The following is a 26,774-nucleotide window of genomic DNA, read 5'->3' as shown; positions in this document are numbered from 1 at the left end:
ACCTTCCAGATAAAAGGGTAACAATGGCCTTTTTTGTTTGTTTGTTTGTTTGTTTGTTTTTGTTTTTAAATTATATATTTATTTATTTATTTTATCTCTCTCTTAATCCTGTTTATGTATTTTAATCACTATCTCTTAAGTGAAGAATGTGTACATAAAATATTTTGAATAGCACTGGAACTAAGCACAAAAACAATCACCTACACACATTATATTTGATAACAGCTTACAGAGTCAACTGTTCATTCATGATGTGTTTTCTCAGCTTCTGCATTCCTAACATCCCCTTGTATCACTTATGGGCTAAAAAGAAAACAAACCTACAACATTTTAGCCTACCAGTAAGAGCACGTCTCTGTGGTTGAAGTTGTGGCTTTAAACTTTTATACTCAAGAGATCCTAGAGCTCACATCTCCTAACTTATAGGCCTTTGGTTAAGAACAGGCTGTTCCCTACTCCATCCTCTCTGCCAATGAGCAAATGAAATAGTAAAAGACCTTGACTTCTGAGCTTTATGCTGAATAAACCAGGAATGATGACTGAATGAGTGCCTTCACAGGACTTCAACAGAATTCAGCCTTCCAGTACCTAAAGTGGGCTACAGAAAATCTGTAGAGGCGCTCTATGTCAGGGAGTGTAGCAATAGGACAGGAGGAATTGTTTTAAACTGAAAGAGAGTAAATGTAGAGTAGATATAAAGAAGACATTCTTCACTATTGAACACGTTGGCCAAGAACATTTAAAATTGTTGCCTCATCCCTGGAAGTGTTCAAGACCAGGCTGGATGGGGCTTTGTGTAACCTGGCCTGTTCAGCCTGGAGAAGAGGAGGCTGAGGGGAGACCTCATCGCAGTCTACAACTTCCTCGTAAGGGGGTGTCGAGAGGCAGGAGACCTTTTCTCCATTAACACCAGTGACAGGACCCGCGGGAACGGGGTTAAGCTGAGGCAGGGGAAGTTTAGGCTTGACATAAGGAGGGGGTTCTTCACAGAGAGGGTGGTTGCACACTGGAACAGGCTCCCCAGGGAAGTGGTCACTGCACCGAGCCTGTCTGAATTTAAGAAGAGATTGGACTGTGCACTTAGTCACATGGTCTGAACTTTTGGGTAGACCTGTGCGGTGTCAAGAGTTGGACTTGATGATCCTTAAGGGTCCCTTCCAACTCAGGATATTCTATGATTCTATGATTCTATGGTCTGGTGGGAGGTGTCCCTGCCCACGGCAGGGTGGTTGTAACTGGATGGTCTTGAAGGTCTCTTCCAACCCAAACCATTCTATGATTCTATGACTTCAAGCTTTTTTTAATACAGCTCCAGGATTTGTAACTTGTTCTAAATACTTGGATTTTTTTTCGGGGTAAAATTATTTCAAGAAAGTGAGGTAATATAATTCAAAAAAAAAAAAAAAAAAAAAAAAAGAAAAGATGGATTTAATTTTAAAATGTTTTCCAGGTATAATAATAATTTATTACTGGACTATTGACAAAAATATCTTAATGATGGCATCCATTTTTTCATACTTATTTGTTTTCAGCCAAGCCTGTTATCACTGAAGTGAACATGATTTTGTTTTCACTTTTAAAAATTCTAAGAAATAAAGTAACCATTCCAGTCTGCTGAGTCAATGTTTAACATTGTTTTCATCCAAATAAATCATGCATTTGGAATGGAATTATTTTTTTTTTTTAATAGTAGGTAACAGAAAAATGATCCTACTTGTATAATTTGGCTTCACTTCCAGTAATTGACTGTGGAGAGCTGATCCTACTCCCATGAGGTTGATTGCTGACCCTCATTAACTTCACTGTAAGCCTTTTTTTTTTCTAACTGCCACTTAAAGAAGGAAATCAGTAGTTCAAAATTAATACTCTAAGGGAAATTGTTGGAAGTCACTGACAATTTAGCAGGGACATTTCTACTCAACTTATATAAAATGTCCAATACATTAACTTATTTTAAATGTGTTTACCAGTATTAATTTTGCTGAGTTACCCTATGCAAAACTGTTACAACTAAAATATGTCACCATCTTGTACATTTTTATAGATATTTTTAGCTAAATTATTTGGCTTGAAATCTGTTCAAAATGTAACAGAAACTTGATTAAATTTTATAGCATGTAATAAAATAATCTCACATGAAGAGCAGTGGAAAAGTGATATTAATATGATCAGACTGCCAATTGAATTATTTCCTGTTTGTTTGTTTCTCTTCAGATTCACTGGCCTAGTACACCTCTTCAGGCAGAAGAGTGCATAATTAAAGGAAGAGATGCTGTAAGTATCATTTATTACAAATCAAATATACTTTAATTATACTCATTGCTGACCAAAAACAAGGATTCAAACATCCCTAAATTTCAGATAGATCAAAGCATAGATATAATTCTAAGTGTTGCAGCTTAAAAATATGTAACCACTATGAATACACTAAATTATTAGTTTAATTGCTTTTCAAAGCAGCTCAGAAACAGGTCATGAACACTTATCATCTGAACTTTCTCCTAATTCTTTCTCTGGTGACAGCAAAGAAGTTACCTTAGTAACTACTTTTCCTATTTCTATTTCCCTTTCTTTTTATACACGTATAATACCATCTCTTTTCAAACCTTTTCATATTCCAATTCATTTCTAAAATTCAAATCCTCTAAAAACATTCAAAAAGCAGCTAAATTATTAGTAATTATAAGATATATTCAAAAATATTTTGCCCTATAGGTTTTCTTCACTTTAAATTGAGTTATATAAATATTTTATTAATAAACCTAGAAGCTGTTCTGTTCTTGTGTTTCATTGCTTTGACTTTAATCAGTTCCCAGGAAAAGACATGAAAGCTCACTGACATACAGTGGCTGATATCATTGGCATGACAGGATTAAAGTTCTTCTGGATGGGAGCTCTCCATAATTTTGCAGTGCACCAAGCTCATTATCTGCACCTCATAAATACACAGCAAATACAACACCTAATAAATCTCACAGCTGTGAGAGCTCACACTGTACCAAAGGATTTGAAAATGATGATAGTTTTACAGCAACAGTGATAGGAACACAGAACAAGAAAGGGCACATACAGTGGTTTTCCACAAAACACAGCAATCAGGCAGCCTTGATGATAACCACCACATATTCACTGTGAAGCCTAGGAAGCAATATATATTCCAGTTGAGGTAAAAGCATGAGAAACATCCACATTAAGGGAATGGATGAATCAGAGTGGAAAAGAGATAATAATACTAATAATAACAACAACAACAACAACAAACAACAATAATAATTTATTAGAAGTTCATTGCATTTTTCTGGATGCTTTTGGACCTTTGAGGATTTCAGGTGTCATATTGAATATGGCGTTTTTCTATACTATCTGAACTTCATGGTCATATTAAATGAATCAAAAATCTATAGTGTTTCAGTTTTATTTAATACTACTTTTCAGCATAGGCTGCAATTACACTAAACCTCTGTCATTTTTGCTTCACTATTACATGACACGTTGTATTTTCTGATACTTTGAAAATATTCTTTGGGTTAAATAAATACATAAATAGGTATGGTTGTTACAATGTAATGTAAAGTTTTCACCCTCAGACTCTCTAAGGATTCCCTAAAATTTGAAACTTTTAAAATTAAAAGTTTAAAATCCATTCTACTAGTGGGTCTTCAAACATGCACTGTAATGAATATGATCATTCATTACATATGTTTCCCAAATTCTCTCTGTGAAAGTCAGGTGTCTCATTTTTAAGAAGAAAAACAGAGAATTTTTAAATAAACAAAATAATACAGAGTTGGTGTCTTAAAAACAAACAAACAAACTAAAGGAAATAAAATGTTAAAATTGTGAAAGCTGGAAATATTTCAATACCAACAAATAGTGAAGGATCCTCTGATCCTCATTCAAGGCCTAATTATGTGTGGGACAATGTTAATGGGTAATGCTAATTAATTCCAGGGAATCCTTAGTAATTTTCATTAACATGCTCAGTATTCAGTGAGCTAAATTGCTCAACATGCAGAGAATCTAAATTAGAAACAAAATTACTTGCCTTCTCATCTTCATTTTTTGTAGACATAAATGAATATTGGCCTAATGGTGTTATATCTTAAAATCAACCTTTTGCCATTTCTAATTTCTGAATTCTATTTATCACCCTATAAAGTCTCTGAGAAAAAAACAAAACAAAACAAAACTCATCAGTGGTCTTTCAAAGTTTTTTTCTTGTTTATTTCCATCTTTATTTTCCTTTGCAAAAGATCTGGTGCTCACTGCATAACTGATATTAAGGAGGTCTGAAAATGTTATAATAAGCATCTCAGTGTTGAGGAACTTCAAGTGTTCTCTGCTAGCTCCCTCTCTATGACACGACAACCCACTTTTGCAATGTTTTAAAATCTTTAAAGGTTATCAGTTCATCTTGTAGCAGTAAAACCAAGTATTGTAATCATAAACAAAATTTTTGAAAGCTTGCAACAGACTAAATAGGACATTTGAAAAAGTCTTGTCTTAACATTTGCATCATCTTAAACTCAGGTCACACTTTTCTGATCCAGTTCAAGCCAAGGATAAAATCATTCTGCTCTCATCCAGTGTGCCAGGAAACACACCTGTAGTCCTGTGGTGTGAGAACTTTTGATCCTTTCAATTACTTTATCAGAACTGGAAATCATACAGAAACAGAAATCAAATTCTGTTGTGATGACTAACTCCTTCACACTAAGAAGTTTCAGATGAATGAAATTCTACAAATCTATTAATATCAAATCTATTAATATAAAATCTATTAATATGTCTATGGAGTCTCCTAACGATAAACAATATTTATTAATTTAAATGTAGGAAGACAACTTGTTTTAATATCTCCTGCCTGATCCTTCCTTGTTACATGTACAGGATATTATTAGTGGGGTCAACAGCAGTGTCTACTTGTTTTGTTTTGTTTTGCTTTGTTTTGTTTTGTTTCATTTGTTTTGATAAAGGCTAAAAATGTGGAATGATTTTTTCTATATTTGGTGTCTTCTCTGCAGAAATTTTCAGGCATTTCTGTGAAGACACACAGGAGAAAAAATGTATAATTTTTGCTCATGCGAAGAAAAAAGTAATCCTAAAATCTCTGTTCCTCTAAAATGCCTTTGAGACAAAGATCAAGAGTTGCAGAGATATGTGGATTAAGAAAAAAAAAAAATGGAGAAAAGAGCTTCAGAGATACCACAGAGACAGAACAGAGGGGATAAGTCAGAAAGGTCATACTTGGAAAAGAGAGAGAATGAAGAAAACTATCAGTGCTAAGCATCTACTTAAAAAGCTACAACATATCATAAAACTACTATGTTTTAACATTCCACTACTACCAGTTAATAAATATGTATGAAATACAAGAAAAGTGGGTATCTCTGTGTGTTGATTTTCATGTACTTGATGACATCCCACTAATCTCAATTCACTGATTTTCTATTTGTCTGGCAATTAAGTAGAAAATTTTTCTCAGTGGGTCTAAAAAGTACTGTCGGGTGAGAGACCATGCAGATGCCATATGGAGGAAGACATTAGTAGTAGTAGTAGTAGTAGTAGTAGTAGTAGTAGTAGTAGTAGTAGTGGTTTCCTTCAAAGAAATAAAAATAGAAAAGGAAAAAAAAAAAAGAGGGGGGAAGAAAAAAAAAATAATAAAAAAAAAATCTCAGAATTAAGAAATTCAAAGACTGATATTAAAAAAGGTTCATTTGTCCTTTGCATATTCAGCTTGCCCAGAACAGTTAAAGTTGTTGCCCCATCCCTGGAAGTGTTCAAGGCAAGGTTGGATGGGGCTTTGGGAAACCTACTCTAGTGGGAGGTGTCCCTGCCCATGTCAGGGGGGTTGGAACTGGATGGTCTTGAAGGACCCTTCCAACTGAAACTACTCTATGATTCTATGATATACATATTTAATTACACAGTGTTTTTGTTACCTGCCTGTGTAGGCTATCTAATTCTTTTGCAGAATCACAGAATAGTCATGGGACTGGCCCCATCCCTGATGCCCACGTACAAGCAGAGACAATTGAAGTAGAACCTGGTCCAGTTGCTTTGTCTGGATAAAGTCCCCTACAAGGACCAGGTCCTATGAATGTGAGGCTGCTCCTATCTGTCTGTCGAGTGTCTTGTGTTTATTCTACGTTTTCAGGTGACCTGTGGCAAGCATCCACTATAATGTCACTTATCCCTCTCTTCCCTTTCATCCTAACCCATGAACTCTCAGTCAGCTCCTCATCCATCCACAGGCAGGGCTTAATGCTCTAATGCATAAAGGACAACACCTTCTCATCGTCTTCCCAACCTGCCCTTCCTAAAAAGCCTGCATCATTTCATTACAACACTCCATCAGGGAGCCATCCCACTACATCTCCATGATCCTAGAAAGATCATAATATTGCAACTGCATCTACATCTCTGACTTGTTCTCATGTTTATTCCCCATACTGTGTGCATTAGTGTACAGGCACTTAAGAGAGGCACCTCAGTATGTCAGATTCCTAAAGAGGGTTTGAGAGATTTCTCCATGCTTGTGCCCTGTAGGTATTTTCCTTCTTACATGCAGGTTGGAGGTGACCCTGCTTACACCCAATGTTGTGGAATCAGTGCTCCTGTCATTCCTGTCATATCCATCTTGTCATATCCTGTCATATGTATTCTGGCCATGGCTCTGCCACAGACTCTCCCTGTGAAACAATAACTTCTTTCAAATGGTCATTAAGACACAGGATTGTTCTTATCTAAATATACTAGACCAAAAACTGGACTGAAAGAGCTAACTTTCCAAAATGAAATTCCTCCACTCTCTTTCACACATTCATTTTATGATAGATTAACTTGTCTTTTGGAGATGTATGTCCTTCTTCACTGAGAATTGAAAGAGCCTAGAAGAAAAGCTTTGATTAGAAGGCCAAATTTTATAATAGCTACTTTATAATAGCTATAATAGTTATCTGAGATTAATCCCATGATAATTGTCTTACACTTCATATGAGCTGGGTCTTAAAACCCAGGGTCTGAGAAACAGAAATGTCACACAGTGAGTGAAAATGAACAGAAATTTTACTCAAAACATAGAAAACACTGCATAATATTAAACACTCCAATAAACCAAGTCCCAGGAGTTCCAAAATTAATGGATACATTTTTCTCACTCTCTCTGTTCCTAGTTTAGCACAGAAAGGATAATGACCCCACATCTCAAAGCAATGTTTGAAAAAAATTTAATTGCAATGTTTATGAAGCTTAAAATACACTAATGAGTCCCAAAGTATTGCCTCAGGGAAAATGAATAATTTCTTCTTCAAAGGAGGGTGCAAATGGTGGAACTAAAGGAAAGCATGAGGTCATACAATATAAAAATATTGATTAGCAATGAATTACACACACACAAAATAGTTGTGCAGTAGCCTTAAGAAAATAAAAATAATAATAATAATAAAAAAAAAGTGTTATTTTTCTTGAGTTTTTTTAACTTGTGAGGGAAGACATTTGCTGACTCTTCATATCTCTTGCTCTGAATTTAATGCCTAGTGCATCTAATAAAAGTTAGTAAAATGAATATCTAGATTTGGATAATATACTTCAGATTAAAGAAACATGAAATATGTTTTATAACTTATTAACTCCTGAGTCATAAAGTGCTTAAAATAAGCTGTGATAAATAAAAGCTCTAAACGTGCTTCTAAACAAGTCATAAGTGTCTATCCATGGATTTGGTGAGACTAGGGTACTAGTATAAAGTGGGAGAACTAAGATTTTATACATGATGGAAAAGGAATTCTCTATATGCAGATCATCACTTGACATATTAAGCACATGACATATTAAAACAACAACAACAACAAAACACAAGCAAACAATCAAAAACTTTTATGTTTTTAATCTATCCTTTTTAACAGAAATGCTAAGATATTTCTATGTTTATTTTTTATGTAAACTAGGATGAATGTGCGAATTATGTCCGTGTCCTTCACCGATACAACAGAACACATCTCCTGGCTTGTGGAACAGGAGCTTTTGATCCACTCTGTACCTTTATTAGGGTTGGGCACCCATCAGAGGTAAGAAATATCTTTCACAGTAACGACTCTTTAGATTTATATTGCAGCAAAACCTCTATGGCTAAAAATAAATATTTAAATTCAAGTGCTCAGAGTTCTCATACAAAGCATACAAGAGGCTGTTTTTCCCAACAGACATGTAATCATCATTCAAAATTAAGTTTGTGACTAGGGGATCTCACTAATAAGGTATATTTTGGAAAATTAAGCAAAGGACTCATCTTTTCATCTTAGAATTTTATACTATTTGAGCTGATACAGCACTTTTTGAAACAGCATCCTTCTTAAATATTTCATTTTTTAGCATAATCTGTTTTTTGGTGTTGTTATTCTGTTTTGTTTTAGGGAATAATGCACCGTATAACAAATATAATTTTAGTTTGATGGCAGATGGAATATTTAAACATTTTTTACCAAATTCAGCTTTTAGTGTTGATCATATTCAACAATGCTGAATGTATTCAGCAATTCCTTAATATTAATTTTAACTGGGTAAAATAATACTACAGAGCAGATCATTAAATGTAGCATAGAATCTATACAATCTGGATCCTTCCTGCCTCAATTATATTAGATCCGAGTTAAAGGATCACCAAATGTACCAATTCCTCATTTTAAATTAGTGTTTAAACCTCCTTAAGTATCTTCTGATTGTATGAAGAAACTTTGTTACTACATGGAGACCACAATGCTGACTGGTTGGACTTTGGACTTGCTGACATCCTGATTCCCTTTATCCTTGTTTCCTCCTGCTCCTATATACAGCCAAAATTAAAATTAAAATTAAATAAATAAAATAAAATAAAATAAAATAAAATAAAATAAAATAAAATAAAATAAAATAAAATAAAATAAAATAAAATAAAATAAAATAAAATAAATAAAAGTGAATATATTCTGAAATTACTTCTAAAAAAAAAAAAAAAAGAAAAAGTCTTAGACAGTGTGGAAAGTTATTAATTAAAGGTATAGATTACATTACCAGTTCTGGACCTGCCAGTCCATATGGAAAAACCAAAACTAAAATTCAACATGAAAATTGGACACTTAGAGCAATCCTTTTGCATATACGTAGTGATGCTGAAGAAAATATTTATTCTACTATAAGGTGAAGCAACCAGTAAGGAATCCCACTGTTTATCCAAGCTGCCCTGAATTTGGAGATTTTCAGTAGGATGTTAAAGAGGCATATGCGATGACTGCTTTTAGGAATCTGACCAGAGATTCCTGGTCATGCAGTTTGAAGATGTGCTGGATAATGGCTTAGTTGTCTCGTGTTTAGTGACATCTCCCAGTAAAGTTGAACATTTTTCATGGAGCTGATGTTAAAACACCATCCAAGAGAGTTCTTGCTTTTTCCAGTGCCATGTACAGGATTTTCAATTTGATTGCAGTTATATTAGTCCACTTCACAGGTAGGTTTAATTTTGTGTATACTATTTATAAAATAACATAGAATGAACAATAATAACCAAACTTACTGATGATCATAAGAAAAAATAAAGCTTCTAAATAAATATTTACAAGTGTTTTTCTTTCTCTTTCCATATTTTGCAATGTTTGCCAACCTCGTTAAGATGTGTTACAAATAATCCGTTGATGTGTATGTATATACAAGGAGAAAAAAATATATTTAATGTTTTATGCAGCTGAAATTGGATAAACTGGAAAAAAACTCTGCTATATTCTAGAAAATTAAAGCTCAGTTTTGAATTATGTTCTATAAGTTTAAGTCTTACCTTCAATTGTGAAAGAAATATTGCAAATATATCTTATACATATTTATTTACTTTTGCCTAGTACCATCCCCCCTGCAATGGGAAGGGACATATTTCACTAGACCAGGGTTGCTCAAAGCCCCATCCAACCTATCCTTGAACACTTCCAGGGATGGGGAAGTGTATGTTAGTAATTAAGTTAAAATACAGTGATGATGATGCTAGCGATAATCTTAATATACATTTTAACTGTATGTTAACATAAATATGTGACTACAGGGGACATTCTTCCTTCCCACCCCAACACACCTGCAGTTATTCCATATCAGAATTACTCACTTTATCAGTCTATTAATAATGTGTTTTCCCTAATTCATTTTCTCACAGATTACAGTTTATGCTCACCTAACCAATCTGGTTTTATTCCATCTTTTACATCACAATTCAATTGTTATTTCATATGTAGCTGGGAGTTTTGTGCCTTCCATGTCAAAGCAGCTATTCTTCAGACTTTTCTCATACATACAGTATTACTTATTGGTGTATTGGTCAGAACAGCAGGAAAACAAAGAATAGGGGCTAGAGATGATTTAAAATAAGCAGTTGTCTCAAATAAATATTAATAACAGATATATTTTTTATAAAGTCTACCAAATAAGTCAATAAATGTATTTATTTTAGTAATATATATATTTTAATAAGCCTTTCTGTGTAAAAATGTACCCCTTTGACAGATTAAACTAGAACCACATCACCAGAAACAATCTCCAAGAATCCAATCTATGCTGTAAACCTTCATCTGCTGTTAAAATCAGAAGCACTTCAATAGTTACGAATGCAGTACAGGACTTACATTTAAAGCTATTTGACATTCAGAAATACATTGCCTTCTAAAAATAAGGAACAAAATAATGAGCGATTAAAAAAAAAAAAAAGTGAATTTGCATTTTTTCTTTGGTCCTGTTATGAACCTTGTGTCAGGCTTCCTTGTACAGTTTAAAAGAAGCAATGTCTATATATTTAGGAACACTATTTAAGAATGTATAAGCAACAGACTAATAAAAATAGAAACCAAACAATAAAAAAAAAAAAGAGAAACAAGATTTGTATATAAGAATGTGTGGCTCATGATCCTCCCCTTATGTATCTCTGTCCTTCCTTTCCTTCTTTTTGTTTATTATTCTCCCTTTTAAAACTGAAGTTCTAAAACTTTACCCACACTGAAGTCATGGGAAAATTACAATTTTTCTGTTTATGTAGACCAACAGGAAACTCTTTTGCTACGCTAGTAGCTATAAGGACATAAGTAGCTAGACTAATTTCCATTATCTGAAAAGTTGACCATCAGGATTAAAAAAAGACAGGTGCCGTGTGTATGGTAGTTTAAAAATAACATATGGTATGTGCTTGAGTGGGGAAATTGTAATCTTGAAGGATAAGGTTATCATGTAACTGCAGGAAGTAAAGGGACCAGATCTGTCCTCAGAAAATTGCAGTTTAGACTCTGTGGTTCTCTCTGGTGAGAGTACCCTGAGCCAGTAACTTCAATTATTGTCTTGCAGTTTCCTCCACCTCAGCTTTCTTGCCTCTGTCTGACTTTCATGGAAAAGAGAATAACAAATGGTTGGCAGCTGCTCCCCAAACTCTTTAGGTCCAGCCTATATATAGAACCTAAATATAAATATATATATATATATACACAAATATATATATATCCCACAAATAACCTAATCAGGGAATACAGTGATCCTTACACAACACTACTGGCTCCCAGCCAGCCTCAGATGGAGACCATGACAGCATCGCATTCTCTGCATTTTTCTGAATTTATTTTTATTACTAAGCATACTTGTACAAAAACAGGTTTGTTCTTTCTTATACATTAATGCATCTATTTCTTCTTTACTACGCAGTTCAGAGCACAATTGCACCCATCTGGCTTGATAACATGCTCCCCAGCTACTAGTGATGCTTCCAGTGAACAGAAAACTGATTAAGAAGAGAATTATAATCTTAGGTGGAAACATTACAAGAAAAAAGATGTCTCTACATAAATATTTATAATGAAGTGAGATAAAATAGCACAACACAACAAAAGAAAATTTGTCCATACCAAAAGCAGTCTTAAAAATATAAGAACATTCCATTCTATGCAGCAGCAAAAACTGCTGCTTTTTTTTGTATGTTATTTCTTAAAAAAAAAAAAAAAAAAAAAAACTAGTAAAACTGAGACTTTTTATTTAAGGGGTAAATGCTAGATTATAATATGTAGTTACTGCATATAAAGAACATTTCTTATATATATTCATATTTTTTTTTAATATATTGAACTTCATTATAAGAAAAATCTAAATTGATTTGTGAAGTAGGTTACTTCTGTAAAGAATCTTTGGGATCTTTTATATTTGACTGTTTCTATACCTTCTTTTAACAATGATACTTTGCAGACCTTTTGGGTTATCAAATGTGGGAGGAAAAAAAAAATCATTTTAGCAGACTTCCATGTATCTGTACATGCCTAGCTATCAGAGCATATAAAGCATTAAGTCTCCCATATGGAATTATGAACACAGAAGAAATACTTGCTTTGTGGTCTCTACCTTAAATTAAGTGTCTGTATTGCTTTCTGAGCAATACTGACAAGGCAAGACGTAATCCTCTCAGCAAAAGATTGCAGGTTCTTGAATTTTAATGTGCATGTTAATAACAGTTATATATTGTAGACATTTAAGAACTTGATAGAAGGACTGTATTTTCTATAACCTCGGCCCTTGCAATTTACTGAAAAATACAAAGAGAAACAGTGTGGTGGAACAAAATAACCAGCTGAGATTCTAGCTCTTGTGTCTCAGTAGTCCCATGTTGCAGGAAAAAATGTATTTTGTTGCTGAATAATAATGAATGCTTCTATTAAATCATCCATTTCTGAATATCTTTTTGGTAAGAAAATGGAGTATAACAATTCTTCCTTTGGACTGTGATAATATCCCAAAAATGGGTTCATGCTTGTATTCATATTCTACATTAGTCTCTATCCTTATTCAATAATTAGCATGCTTTTGTGAGGTGCACTCTATCTTATGAAAAAGAGTGTTCTTTCTCCAGGTGCATAGTCTTACTATGCAATTACAAATGCATACTTTCTCATCCAAAACAGGTTTGAGTTGTGTCTTGGAGAACACTGGACTCCGGTCAGCAATCAGTGAAGCCAAAATATAAACAAAAACAGGCAGAATTTGGTTGATGGCAGAGCATTATTTCCTGTAACTTACTGAAAATCAGAACCTTTAAGTTTCTCAAAAAACAAAACAAAAAACAAAAAACAAAAAAAAAAAAAAAAAAAAAAAAAAAAAAAAACAGTAAAACATGTCCTTTCCCCTAATCAGTTTTCCTAAAAAATATTAATCTAAGTTCCTATGTGGTAATTGAAATCTTTCACAATAAAGTTATATTAAGATACCTTATATAATGATTGAATTAATCTTTCATGCTTTTAATGGCTTATAGAAATATAGTAGAAGTAGTTTCTATAGATCATAATTATAGAGATATCATTATATTTATTTTAAATAATTGAAGTTTTTAATTATTTCAACTAAATATTATTAAATAACTATACTTGAGCATGTTATTAATATAAAAAATAAGCAACATTTATTGGATTTGTTGAATTCCACCTCATAATTTTTTTCTTCAACTACAGTCTCATGAAATATATTTTACTAATTCAAATTATTTATAAATTCTGTGATACGTAATATACATATACATAACCATTTGAAAAAATAAATGTATGACAGATTAATACAGTTATTTTATTTTAATATTGGTTTAATCGATACTGCTGTGGAAATCCAGGCTGTTGTGGTCACTTTAATAATGTTGCTGCCAGCATTATTACCTTATTACTTATAAAGTTTTTATAGGTATATACATATAATATATATATAATGTAATATATATATATAATATATATGTATATAATGCAATAATTATTACATTATTACCTATAAATATATTACCTTTCTAAAAATATACAATTATTGTCAATGATTGCAATAAACAGCTTTTGATTTTTTTCTCTCTTTCTAATTGTTTTGATTCTGATGAATGTTGCTTTCCCAAATCTAAACATTTCAACAAATTACCCAACATTTTTCTGCCATTTAGAAGTTACAAATACGGAAAAATTTGACTGCCGATTTTGAAGACAGAACTAAGCTGGAGTTTCCAAAAGAGCATACTCCAACAAAACATAAGGTAATTGCCAGCTGCTCAGTGAGCTCATTATCACTGACTTCATGAAATATTTCCAAATGTCAAAAAGGCCATCCAGATCAGAAAAGGTGGGTTTGTCTATCATCCAAAAAAGAATTTCCTTCATATTATTACTATTAAATTTTGTGTGTGTGTGAACAAAGCAAGAGTCAGAGACCCTCCAACCTCAATTTCCCATGATGCACTGAATATGTATCTTTCCCACGTGTTCTGTGAGAACAAAATGAGATAAGTCTTCAAACAAAATACGAAAAAAAGATGAAGGAAAGTAGAGGAAAAAAAATTTACTCTGCTTCAACTCTTGTCAAATCAACTGTTGTCACTCCTGTTGCCTTTGATACCACTAGGAAAAAGAAAGTTTTGTAGTAGAAGATGAGTAGATAAGAAAATGAGTCTGCAGGAGAAGATGAAAACAAGAAACGTTTTCCATTATCAGTCAATGTTTCTTCACATCTATTTACTAGTAAAACAGTTCTTCTGTACTGTTGTAAATAGCTCAAAATACCCATGAATTATGATGAACCTTAGGTAAATCAGATGAAGATGTCAGACAATTTTTTTTTCTTAAGGATCTATCTATTCAGCAGAGCAGCAGGTTCTAGGAGCAGCTTTCAAATGTCCAGACTGCCTTATTAACCATGAAGTAGCTTTAAAAATGTATGGGATTTCCACCAAATACAGATAGTGTATTTGGTGTAATACTCAACCTCCATAGGACCTGCAAAATGAGTGGAAATACCAAAAGAAAACAATTTGCAGAAATAATATCCTATGTTTTTTACAAACTATATGGAGACAATAAGACACAACTGATTTATGGAGACTAAGGTCTATCTGCATGAGAAAAACCTGTTGAGGGAATGGAAGATGTGGTAAAGAACAGTGCATTAGACATATCAGCAGAGGAAACTAGGGCTGTTTTGTCTGGACGAAAGGAGGCTGAGGGGAGACCTCGTTGCTCTCTATAATTACCTGGAAGGAGGTTGTATTGAGGTGCACATCAGTCTCTTTTCTCATGTGACAGGTGATAGGACACAAGGAATTGGCTTCAAGTTACACCAGGAGAGTTTTTGACTTGGATATCAGAAAAAAAAAGTTCTTCACAGAAAGGATGAAATAGGATGAATGGGCTGCCCAGGAAGGGCAGAAATACCACCATTCCTGGGGGTATTTAGGAGATGTGTGATGTGGCACTTAGAGACATAGTGAAGTGGTGGACTTGGTAGCATTAGGTAATGGTTGGACTTGGTAATGTTAAGGGTCTTTTCCAATGTAAATGATTATATGATTCTATGATCAAGAATTTTTCTTCCAGAACATGCTGTAAATCTTAAATGTGTATGTAGAGCTGGCAGAGTACCTTTTTCAGTGCCTCATATAACTAAGTGAACTGCCTACAGCTGTATTTCTCCACCTCAGAAAGCTGATGGACTAAGTCATCCTTTCCACAAAACACCCTGGCTGTTTCAGGGAACCCACCCTAAATACTTCTAATCTGATGTACTGTTTATTAAGCTCTTTCCTCTTCAATTAGCCTGATGGGATTCTGCTTGTCAGGGAACAACAGCTTTAAATTCCAAGTCTTTTAGGCCTGTTAGAAAGAAACACCCTAAAGTGAAGTAGCAGGTGTACTTGTTTGTAGAACAGTTCATTCAAACTGGAATTTCTCCTGTCTTTATAATCTGTGTTTCTCTTAATAATTCATTGGATTAGAGGAGTGACACTTGTTTTTCTATATATTCTGTAATTCAGAACAAAAATAGGATAAGGTTCAACTGTGCAATATGCTTTCCATTTGCCTTCCACCCCCAAAAAATTAAGTAAAATAAGTCCCTCAGTTCTTGCTTTAGCAATTGAAGTGAATTGACATGTAAATTAGAAAGAAATAGCCTTTACAGGAACATGCGAGTATTCCAATTTAATATCTTAGTTTAATATTTACATGGCAAAATTTTTATGTTCTTGACCAACGTTTGGTAAAGTCATCATTATTTCAGATTGTTAAGGAACAAAATTCTATACATATTTATGTCTATTATGTTCAGATATTTTTTCTGATTTATCTTTTTATAATCAAAACAATGATCTGCACAGTTATTCCATCTCCATGGTTTTCCCTATTACCTCATCTCCGCTCTCAGTTTGCATAGGATTAGGGAGGAGGAACATCTGGTTCCACTGATCAAACAGAAGTGGGTGTTGGTCAGTCTTCATTAAATAGAATGTGTGACAAATTCTTGCCCTGAAAATATTTGCTCAGAGACATAGTGTTCCTCTTTGGAAGGATAAAAAGACAGCACTTAAAAACCCATCCACTAAATCTTAACATGTATATCAACACAATCTATTTGTGCATTTGAATCTGCAATGCTAATCACTATGAAATTGCTTTCTTATTGAAGTTCTGTGTACCTATAGTTCATGTTATAGTTTATGTGAAACTATTAGTTAAGTTGAGTGATCTTTAAACTAATGTCAAGAGTTCATGTACATAAAGTGACATCAAGTAAGCAACTCACTGTCATAGAATTTCTGACCAGAAGGGATCATTATATCATCTAGTCTGAATTGCCACCTCACAGGCTGTTAAATTACATAAAAGCATCTAAACACCTCAAATTTCATTTAGATTAAAGGATTTCAGGTTTTAGAAGTGAAATATGTATGTGTTTCAAGAGAGATTAAAATGTTACCTAAACTCAGACAGGAAATGAATTAAATTAATATTATCTCTAAGCTCGCAGAAAAAAAAAAAAAAAAAGAAAAAAGAAAAGGTGCTGTGCTGCAACAAGCAAAAAGAAACAAACAAACAAAAAAAAAGACCAACACCAACCTTAATCTGAAGAAATATTTCTTACTCAATCCATTTTTTATATATACATCCCTATGAAAATAAACAAGTACTAGATAAGCAACACATGAAAAAGATTTTCTGCACTGATTCAAAGAATACCATCTTCAAAACTGGACAATCTCTGATACTTTTGAGAAAAGATAAACATCCTCTTGTGACACGAAAACTTTCCTTTCTAAGCAAAGCTCATGTCTATGTGAGAATTCAAGTTTTTGAGGTACAGTTATAATAATTATCCTTATGAACAGTTACATATGTGAAGCTCAGTAAGTTTAATAAAGAATGGGCAATTCTGTTCTTCCAAATGCTTTGCTTGGAAAGGTATTGCATAAATAGAAATAAAGGCCTGAAAGGATCACCAGAACATTTTATGTGATCAGTCACACATTGCGTGGATGATTTCTCCCAAATAATGAATTAAAGCATATTTAGGAAAATATGTATTGCCATTTTAAATAATCCAAATAATGGTAACTCCACTCTTTCATTGGTGAACTGTCCTAATATTTAATTGCTTCCGAAGTTAGGAAATTGCCACTTACTCAAGGTTAAATTTATCTAACTTCAACTTCCTGCCATTTAACCTTGATATGACTGTGATAGCATAGTAAAAAATTCCCTTACTACCATTTCCACATCTTTTCCATATTTAAGTACCTATACACAGAGATCAAGCCACCTCTTCACTTTTTTGATAAGCTGAATAAATATAGCTCCTTAAATCTACTACCACAAGGATTCCTCAGCCATATTTGTGTCCTTCCTGTGAACTCTGCAGTATTTTTACATGTTCTGGAAGTGTGGACACTAGAACTAGACATGGCATTTGATGAGGCAAGGTCATTTCCCTACTTCAGTTTGAAATTCCTCTTTTCACAGATTCAAGTGCTGAGTTCTTGGCACAGCATCACACTGAAAATTCTCATTTTTGTATTCTGCGCACTTGACTCAAAGATACTCTCTGGATCCCAAAGTTATTCCAGTTAATTATACACATTTAGTTGAGACAAATAATTAGTAGTTACATATAAGAAGGTAAATGAAGAGATTTCCAGAGATGCTTGTTACGTTTAGCTGTAAAAAGGCACTTATCATATCCAAGATCACAAATAATGGTTGAAGTAGTTGAAGGTAGCTTGACTGAATGAAGATCTGAGCCTTCACTTTTTAGGGAATTCTTAAGTAAAATCTTATGATATAAACTGTTGTCCTTTTTCCAAGATATACCACTTTGGATATGGTTGTGTTAAAATATATTTTGTCAGCTTCTGACCTTTGTGTTTAGAGCATTCCATAACCTGAACACACTCAGAGCACTTATTAACATTTTCTCTTAGTAGTTACGCCTGATGAGTCTTTTTGTAGCTTTTTGTAACTCCACCATTAAAGAAGTAATATATTTGTTTAAATCAACGCTAAATTAAAATAAATAAATAAATAAATAAATAAATAAATAAGTAATAAAAATAATATATATAAAAAATCAGCTTTCTATAAAAACAAAACAAAACAAAAACTAAGGAAAACCTTCAGGAAAGGAGGATTCATCAATGTGTACCTAATAACAACTATTCTTTATTATAAATAAGCAGTTAATTCCTTAATAATTCCACAATGCACATTGTTTCATCAAATAGCTATGTAGTTAAGTCAAATGCCACAGAGAAAGCCAAGTATTCTATATGAGCACAGTTGTTGTAAGACTGTCTTATCGGTCAGTCTTACACATTGTAACAGAGAACAGGTTCGTTCGACAGTACTCCTTATCCATAAAATGGGGTGAGTGACTTTTGGGCACTATCTAAATATGTCTGTATCTGAAATTTAAATTTAATTTGGCAGCTTGGTAGAGATTATGAATTGATCGCCCATATGAAATGAATTGTCCATTGTATTAACCTGTCTTTAGAAGATTAAAGACAGATGGTCAGGAGAGAATGAATCACTACAGAGGTATAATGTTATTAACCCAAAGAGAAAGAAATATTCTACCTGTGTGGTAATCTGATTGGTATAGGTAAAACATTCCAGTCCTCATCATACTAATTTTTAGATTCTGCCACCTTTATTTATGATAGAAAGTATTTTTCTAAGAGAGGGTACCTTATGAATTCTATGGCATTATTTGAGGAGTGGAGGTACTACACGATAAGGTGTTAGTCATCATAACTAAAAACAGCAAAAATTGAACAATGACAGGATTTAGATAATACAGGTTTATAAAATACACTTTTAATACTCAATAATTCTTATATAATTTCAGACTGATTTTTTTTTGTTATTTTTTCTTGATCTATCAATATATATATATATATATATATTCCAGATTATAAAGTAAACTAAAAAGAAATATTTCTTGCAGTTCATTTGTGTCTTCAAGAGCAAATAGCTGGATGCTCCTCAGGCAGTGGATCCAATCCTTTGCCCTTTCTTCCACAAAGCCCATTTTGGCATGCCTTTCTGTAGCTCTGTGGAAGGACTATTAGCTATCTAAGGCTCCATTAGTCAGAGAGCACTTCCCCAGAATATCTCTTTCTTTCTGAAATGCAGTTAAATGTAATCATTGTCTTCTCTGTGCCTAATGCATCTGTTCCTCCATTCATCATCAAATCCTGTAATCTAGCCTCAAACTACAGAGCTGTATCCTTTGCTTTTTCATGACTTTTCTCCCCTAATTGTTATGATGATGATCATCAGATAAAAATACTTTTATCTTGCATTTGCTCTGGTGTGACCCTCACAGTCTCAAGACAAGTTTAGACTGTCAAAATCAAGGAAAATTGAAACTCTTGGCTGCCTAGGCTCTGTTCTGTGTAAATACAGAGCAGTTCCTCACTAAACTTCCTTTTCTTATGTGCATAGTTTTTGTACACTCTGTAGCTCTTCTTTCTCCTGGTCATAAGACTATATCTCCATATACAAATATTTAAATATTTTAATTCTAGAGATCCTTTATGGGGTCTCTGGAACTTTCATATATACCAGCCATAATACTACTGCAATATAATCATAATTATTGTTGGCAATGGTCCTATATACCATAAAACTTTAATGAGTTCATCTTTGCTAAGTTAAGGTTTTGTAAAAGTGTGTCCCCTAAAATTCTGATGAATTCAATCACTTCTGCATAATAACTCTGATCTGCCAAGGACAGATGCCCATGATTTCTATATGCAGTTTTTTCTTTTGCCGGAGTATTTCACATGAACTAACTCAGAGAAATATATTATTTCTGTTACTTTAGGCCAGATATTTTGACAGAAGTCACATATTTCTAATCCTTCAGCAAACCCAGATAGCAGTCTGACGCAGCTACAGATTTTAAACACGTATTTTCACTGGTGCCTAAAGTATATTAATCATTTGAATGTAGAATAAAAGACATAGACCTGAAAAATACATTTGATTTTTTAAGGAGGATTTAATGTCTGTAATATTTTATGCACTCTCATACCATAGGATTGTCGTGGTTCCGCTCGAGTGGGTAGCCGAGCTCCACCACAGCCGCTCTCTCACTCCCCCTCCTCAAAGAGGAATGGGGAGAAAATATGTGAAAAGGGCTCAAAGGCTGAGATAAGGATGAGAAAGTCACCCAGTAATTATTGTAACAGGCAAAACAGACTCGGCATAAGGAGATAGTAAGATTTATTGCCTATTACTAACAAGCTAGAGAAGTGAGAAACAAAGGAAAGAAACCAAAAGCACCTTCCCCCCCATCCACCCTCTTCCACTTCCTCCCCCAAAGCGGCGCAGGGGAACTGGGGACTGGGGGTTATGGTCAGTTTACAGCGCTTCTCTGCCACTCCTTCTCGGTCACTCTCGTCCCCTGTGCTGTGGGATCCCACCCACGGGATGCAGTCCTTGATGAACTGATCTGACATGAGCTTCCCACAGGCAGCAGCTCTTCCAGAGCTGCTCCAGATATGGGTCCATACCACGGGGTCCATCCCTCAGGAGAAAACTGCTCCAACCTGGCTCCCCCACTGGCAGTAGCTCCTGCCAGGTCACCTGCTCCTGCGTGGGCTCCTCTCCATGGGCTACAAGTCCGGCCCAGAATCTGCAGGGGTCTTTCACAGGCAGCAGCTTCCATCGGTGTAGGGCCACCTGCTCCACCGTGGTCTCCTCCACGGGCTGCAGCGTGGAACCCTGCTCCACAATGGTACTCCATGGGCTGCAGGAGGACATCCTGCTTAAACCCACATAAACCCACTACAAGGATGATTGATCTTTTCAGTATGTCACTGAAGAGTAAGAGGATTGAAAACAGATCCTGATAAGAAATACTACCCCTCCCCCCCCCCCAAAAAAAAATAATAATAATAATCTCAATTATGTCAAATAGAGGAGATCTAAATTCAAATGGTTCTTTGAGAACCCTAGCCTTATTATTTTATCTGCATTTGAATCAGAAAATAACCAAATAACCATTGAATAAACACGGAAGGCATAATTTTCAAATTTAGTAATCCTCTGACAACAGGCAGAACTATTTTTTTTGCCAGTGCTTTTGCCAGATACTTTTGAAAATTAACATTTGAAATTTTTTTAGAAGACCTTACATCATGAAATGAAAGGTATTTTTTCACTTCTGGAGCATCCTAGTTGTTCAGTTAAATAGCCTAGCAATTGGAGAAGGTCTTATAAACTCCATGGTATTAATTAGTTTTCTACTGGTTTTAGAATTTTAACTTTTTAATGATTCTGTTGGATTTATACCAATCAGGCATCCATCTAATATTTAGGACTCTAATTATCAGAAACTGCTAATACAAGCTTTTCTTATTGTCTAAGTGTGGGCTACAATACAAAAAGGATATATGATGTAAGTCTTTTCAAGTCTGATTCAATAAGTATCTTCTGTTGTTATTCTAAGAAAAGAGATAGTGTTTATCTCTTTTACCAGTGAGGTAAAATGTGATGAGGAAGACATACAGATCATTATGGACATACAGGTCATTATGGAGTCAGAATTCGGTTTGGAGACTTGTATTTGAATTATATTTTCTTCTGATTTATTGAAAAGTTTTGTGATTTTGCAGATTTTTTTTTTTAATGGTGAAGTCAAGGTTCATCTTTCCTAGATGAGTATTTGTACTAAAAATGTTATAGTGCAAAAAAGAATTAAATCAATATGAGGTTTATTTTGTTGTCAAAAATATATTCTTTTAGTCACTAGATTTTCATTTCTCACATGAGAAAAAAATCCAGTTACATCAGTGAAGACAAATATTATATTTGATTAATGTTAACGTAAGTTCATTTTTCCTTAGGTTAGGTCATGTGAGTGTGTATGGGTGCATATAAACATGCAAACTTTAAATGCCAGACTTTAAAGGTATAATGTTACATTAAACCAGCATTAAAAATTATATGAATAAATGAGAAAGTGCATATGAGCATCAAATACTTTACTTGTTTATAAATAGCATATTTGCTATTTTGAATACCTTGAAATTCTATTTTCCACAGAATAAAATTTGTTACTGACTTGGAGATTTCATAAATTACGTTAATTCCCATGTAGCTTAGAGCAGTCAATAGAGCTGCAATGTTGTCCCATTGGATACCAAACTTGGTGAAGTTCTTAAATCACGTTTTCTGATGTGTTACTTTATTGTTTTGTTTCTTTGGTTTTAAGACAGTATTAGAACATAATGACTGTATAGAATGGGTGAATCCAAGAATGATATCCATTATTTTGTGACAAGGGTCTCAGTGTAATTGTCATAAAAATAATATATAAATGCAAGTAAAAAAGGCAAAACTGCAGTGGACCTTAATGGAAGTACTCTGTGAGATAGTACTTCCCAAATCAGAGTTAATCTGCCAGCTCTTGTGCACCAGTGTACACAGATGCCATGAAAGCTTCTGAACATGCTTCCTGTACAGTAGAAAGGTGAAGAACCCTGCAGGATCCCTCTCCTTAACATACCCCTCCATTTGCAGCTCTCCTTTTTGCTCTGGGCTTCAGAGCCCAAATCCAATGACACTTGTTGAAATCCCACTTTACCAGGTCATTCAGTCAGTGAGTCCATTAGGACGTTCTTCCCTCATGAAGTCAGTGTGTCCCAATGTGTACTGTCCTATCCCAACAGTTTTTCTTCCTCAATCAGAACCCTATGATTAAATAAGATCAATCTTTAATGTTTATTCTCCCTACATTTTCCATATTAAAAAAAAAAAAAAAGAAGAAAAAGTTGGTTTTCATTCTTTCTCACAAGCAATGCATCCCTATTTTACATTTTCACCATTCAACACTGTTTGCAGGTGAACCTTCATAATTTTTATTAGTTTTGTTTTAAAAAGTTTCAAAATATATGGCCCCTAGAATATGAAACACAACAAATAGCTCTTGCATGAAATGCCATTCATACTCTAAGGTCATGTAATTATGGGCTCATTAGTACTAAAAATGAATTTTGTGCAGTGAGTTATAGTGATAGTAAGTAACATATCCAATGTTAAGAACTGTATTCACAAAAAAAAATGTATAAAAATCTGACTGTCAAAATACTTTAAATATGATTTACCATCCTGCAATATATATATATGTATAGAATATAATGATAATAACAATAAAAAGGCAAATGTCTCCTGGAGAGCAGACTTTGGTTTTACACTTTGCAAGTACTCGTATACAGTTAAGAATGTAATTAAAGGTTCTGAAATTGTTTAAATTTCCTTTAAAAATGGCACTGTGGTATGTTTTACTTTTTTTGTTACTTGGAAAATATTAACAGTTGAGAGTGAAACAGAAATTCACTTCCTGAAAATCAAATTATTTTTTCTCATAAAAATTGTATCATAGGAAATCCCAAACAAAGCCTCTATATTTTTAAGCCCCTGATTTAGTCAAAACATACAGACATTGCATTAAAGCTGAGAATAGGCTTAGGTACTTTGCTGAATAGCAGTGGAAGAAAGCATATGTTTTATATTAATCACATGCATAAATGCTGTCTTGAACCAGAGCAAAGCAGCACTTGGCATGAGAGAAAGCAATTTTCTGCTACAAAAGTTAAATACAATCTTTAAATTTTAATGTCTCTGATTGACCTTTTCTTTCATTGTTACTTATAACCTACATTCTTCTTCATTGTCTAAAATTATCAATTCATATCAAGTTAATGGTAAAATGCTTGACACCCTTGGAAATATCTTCTATCCTTTTAAACTACAAAATTATTTTAAAGGTGTATAAGTTTTTCTGAGTCACAGTTATCATAAATCAAACCCAGAGCACCATTTTTGTCCAAACTACATGAAGAAATTAGCAATTCCACTCCCAGTCCTACATATATTTTTTTGCATGACTTTTATCCTAACCACTGAGGAGTGCCCGTAAAATAAGTTGTGATGTTAAATTGCTGTGTTGGATAATCTTTGAGGAAACTGTCAGTTTTCTTCTGACATTTCTCAAAGTATTCCAATGTCACAAACAGCAAGGAGGGTTAGAATTATGGTATTAGCCTTCAAAGCCAGTTATTAATGTATAATGCTTATTTCATTTAAATTGGCATCCTGTGGAAGCTGACACATTTAACACCTGACAAGTTACTTGCTTCAGTAATGGGAATAACTTATTGCCACCACGGAATATTTGGTATGCTGTCCTAAAAAGTAAAAGTGGAAAATCTCTCCTGTAGAAATCCCTGTTACATTTTGCATGTGACTTTTCAGACAATTTCATATATCTGCAAGCATTTATTAGATGCGCATCCTGTTTTGTATCAAGACTGATGAGATTCATTTAAAAACTTTTCCAAGTTACATTGAAATTCAAACTTTTGTTTACTTTGTGTTAGCAAGGGTTTATATATTTAAGTGATAATCCTTATTTAGAAATTCCAGCTATTAAAATATAGATAATAAAGGGACATTATGTATGCTGCCTAATGTTTTCATTCCATGGTTACACGGTTAGCTGTATTAAACATGTATATGTCATGAGTGTTAAAAGAGATGGGCTTATCTTCACCTTTGATTTTTCTAATTCTCAGGTGAATGGTTAACTATATTAGTAACTGTTAATTGTCATACTATACTTTGGAGTACAGTGACACAAAATCTTTCCACATCTTCTGGAAGAATCCCACAATGCCCCAAGTCTCAGTGGTCTGTATGAGTGGAGTTTTACCAGGAGAAGATCTGAATATGAAATCTGACTTATGATAATAAAGTGAGATCACATATTGTCCAGGGAAATTTCATTTTGTTCCCTCTATAGGATGACATATGGACCTTACAATATAAACCACAAGATATAGATAACAAAACTTCTACAAATATTGATACAAAATATTTTTATTTCCATCCTTTATCACTTTACCTGAGTATGTTTCCTCAATAAGTTACAATATTATTCCTTTTTCCTATCATTGGCAAGTCCGTTTTTCTTTTATTGTGGAAAAAACAAATGTTTTTGTTTTTAAATACCAAAATATTATGGTATTTAATTTAAAAATAAATAAATAAATACATAAATAAAAAGGTATGTATGTAATGTCTGAAAAGTGTGGAATGGGGTTGAGAATTCCACACACACAGATATTTCTTCATTGTTTGACATTTACCCAAGAGCAGAGTGGGAATAGTTACTACTAATGCACAATTGTAGCTGATAAAGTATTCTTGCAACACTGCTCTCTACCCAGAATGCTTATATTTTTGCTGCATCAGCTTTAACATCAGGCACAACTGTGGGTAATGTGCCAGGTTTCATCAGCAAAGGAGCTTCTGGAGATGTAAGATGCTGAGTGTCTTGTTACTTCATGGGCTTTAGAACTGTTATGAGCTTTTGTGGGGTTTCTGTTATTTTTATTTTGGGGTGGCTTTTTCACTCCAAGTAGATAAGAAACAGATGTTTTATTTTCCAGACCTGCATTCTGGGTTACATTCCATTTTTATGGAAACTCTCCAACTAATGGAATTCTTACTTTCTGACCAGAAGTTGCAGAAAAAAATAAAAAATAAATAAAATAATAATAAAAAAAAAAACATGTATTATTTAGACAGATGGGAATGAAAGATAGGTACAACAATATGAAATACATAGAGGTATTCCATTAATCATCCAGGAGTAGGCACTAACAGCTCCACAACTTTCCCAATTTCCTTATTTTATTTTATTGTATTTTTTAATTATCTTATTAGTTTTCCATCATATGCAATGGTTAGTATCTCTTCTGCACCTTTTCTCCTTGTACATATTTTATGTTTCTTTTAGGAAAACTTAACTGCCATGAACAGTTAGGAGCATAACTTCTCTACTTAAGGAGAAGGGAATATTAGTTTTGCTTGGGAAGAAAGATTTATAGGTTTTAGAGTTGGATGGGTGGACACAAGAAGGTGACCTGAATGGAGAGGGAAGCATGAAGCATTAGACAAAGCAGACACATAATCAAGTTTCTGTGCCTCTCAAAAGCACAACTTTCTGGGGACTGAGACACGAACACTGTAACACCTTCCCACAGATTCTCCCCCAAATAAAAAAAAAAGTAACTAACAGTAGAAAAAAAAAAAGAACTGTTATGATGTCAAGGACTAAACGATCATAAAACTACACAAGGACTATCAGGACACAGTATGAAAAGGGAAAAAAAAAAAAAAGTAACACTTTTTATTTATTTTTATTTTGTCCGGTGTAGATACACTGAGATTTTTTTTTTTTTTCCCTTATGAAATACTGAATTATTCCAATTTGCAGTCTAATAAAATCTGACTTTTATCATTAAAGCTCCTGGACCTCTTTGGGCAAGATCCAGGGAGAGATCCAAGTAGATCCACATATGAGTCATATGAGTTCTGGGGGATTTGGAGGTCCTGCCATTATTTTATGTCATGGAGGTCATTTTA

The 26,774-nt window shown here is 33.7% G+C and overlaps 1 protein-coding gene across 2 annotated transcripts in view; it reads left to right on the top strand.

Moving 5' to 3' along the window:
* Positions 1–26,774, top strand: part of SEMA3E (semaphorin 3E) — a 150,014-nt gene that overhangs the window by 81,041 nt on the left and 42,199 nt on the right. Inside the window, exons 3-5 of one of the 2 annotated variants that reach the window (XM_068669957.1) lie at positions 2,215–2,274; positions 7,950–8,069; positions 13,958–14,047. In XM_068669957.1, coding sequence (XP_068526058.1) covers positions 2,215–2,274; positions 7,950–8,069; positions 13,958–14,047 — 270 coding nt within the window. The remainder of the gene's footprint in view (positions 1–2,214; positions 2,275–7,949; positions 8,070–13,957; positions 14,048–26,774) is intronic. The other variant, XM_068669959.1, reaches the window with a different exon arrangement.

The sequence above is a fragment of the Anas acuta genome, chromosome 1 (assembly GCF_963932015.1).
Source record: "Anas acuta chromosome 1, bAnaAcu1.1, whole genome shotgun sequence".
In the NCBI taxonomy this organism is placed as follows: domain Eukaryota; kingdom Metazoa; phylum Chordata; class Aves; order Anseriformes; family Anatidae; genus Anas; species Anas acuta.
The sequence above is the reverse complement of the archived record's forward strand: the minus strand, read 5'-3'. Positions and strand labels throughout refer to the sequence as shown.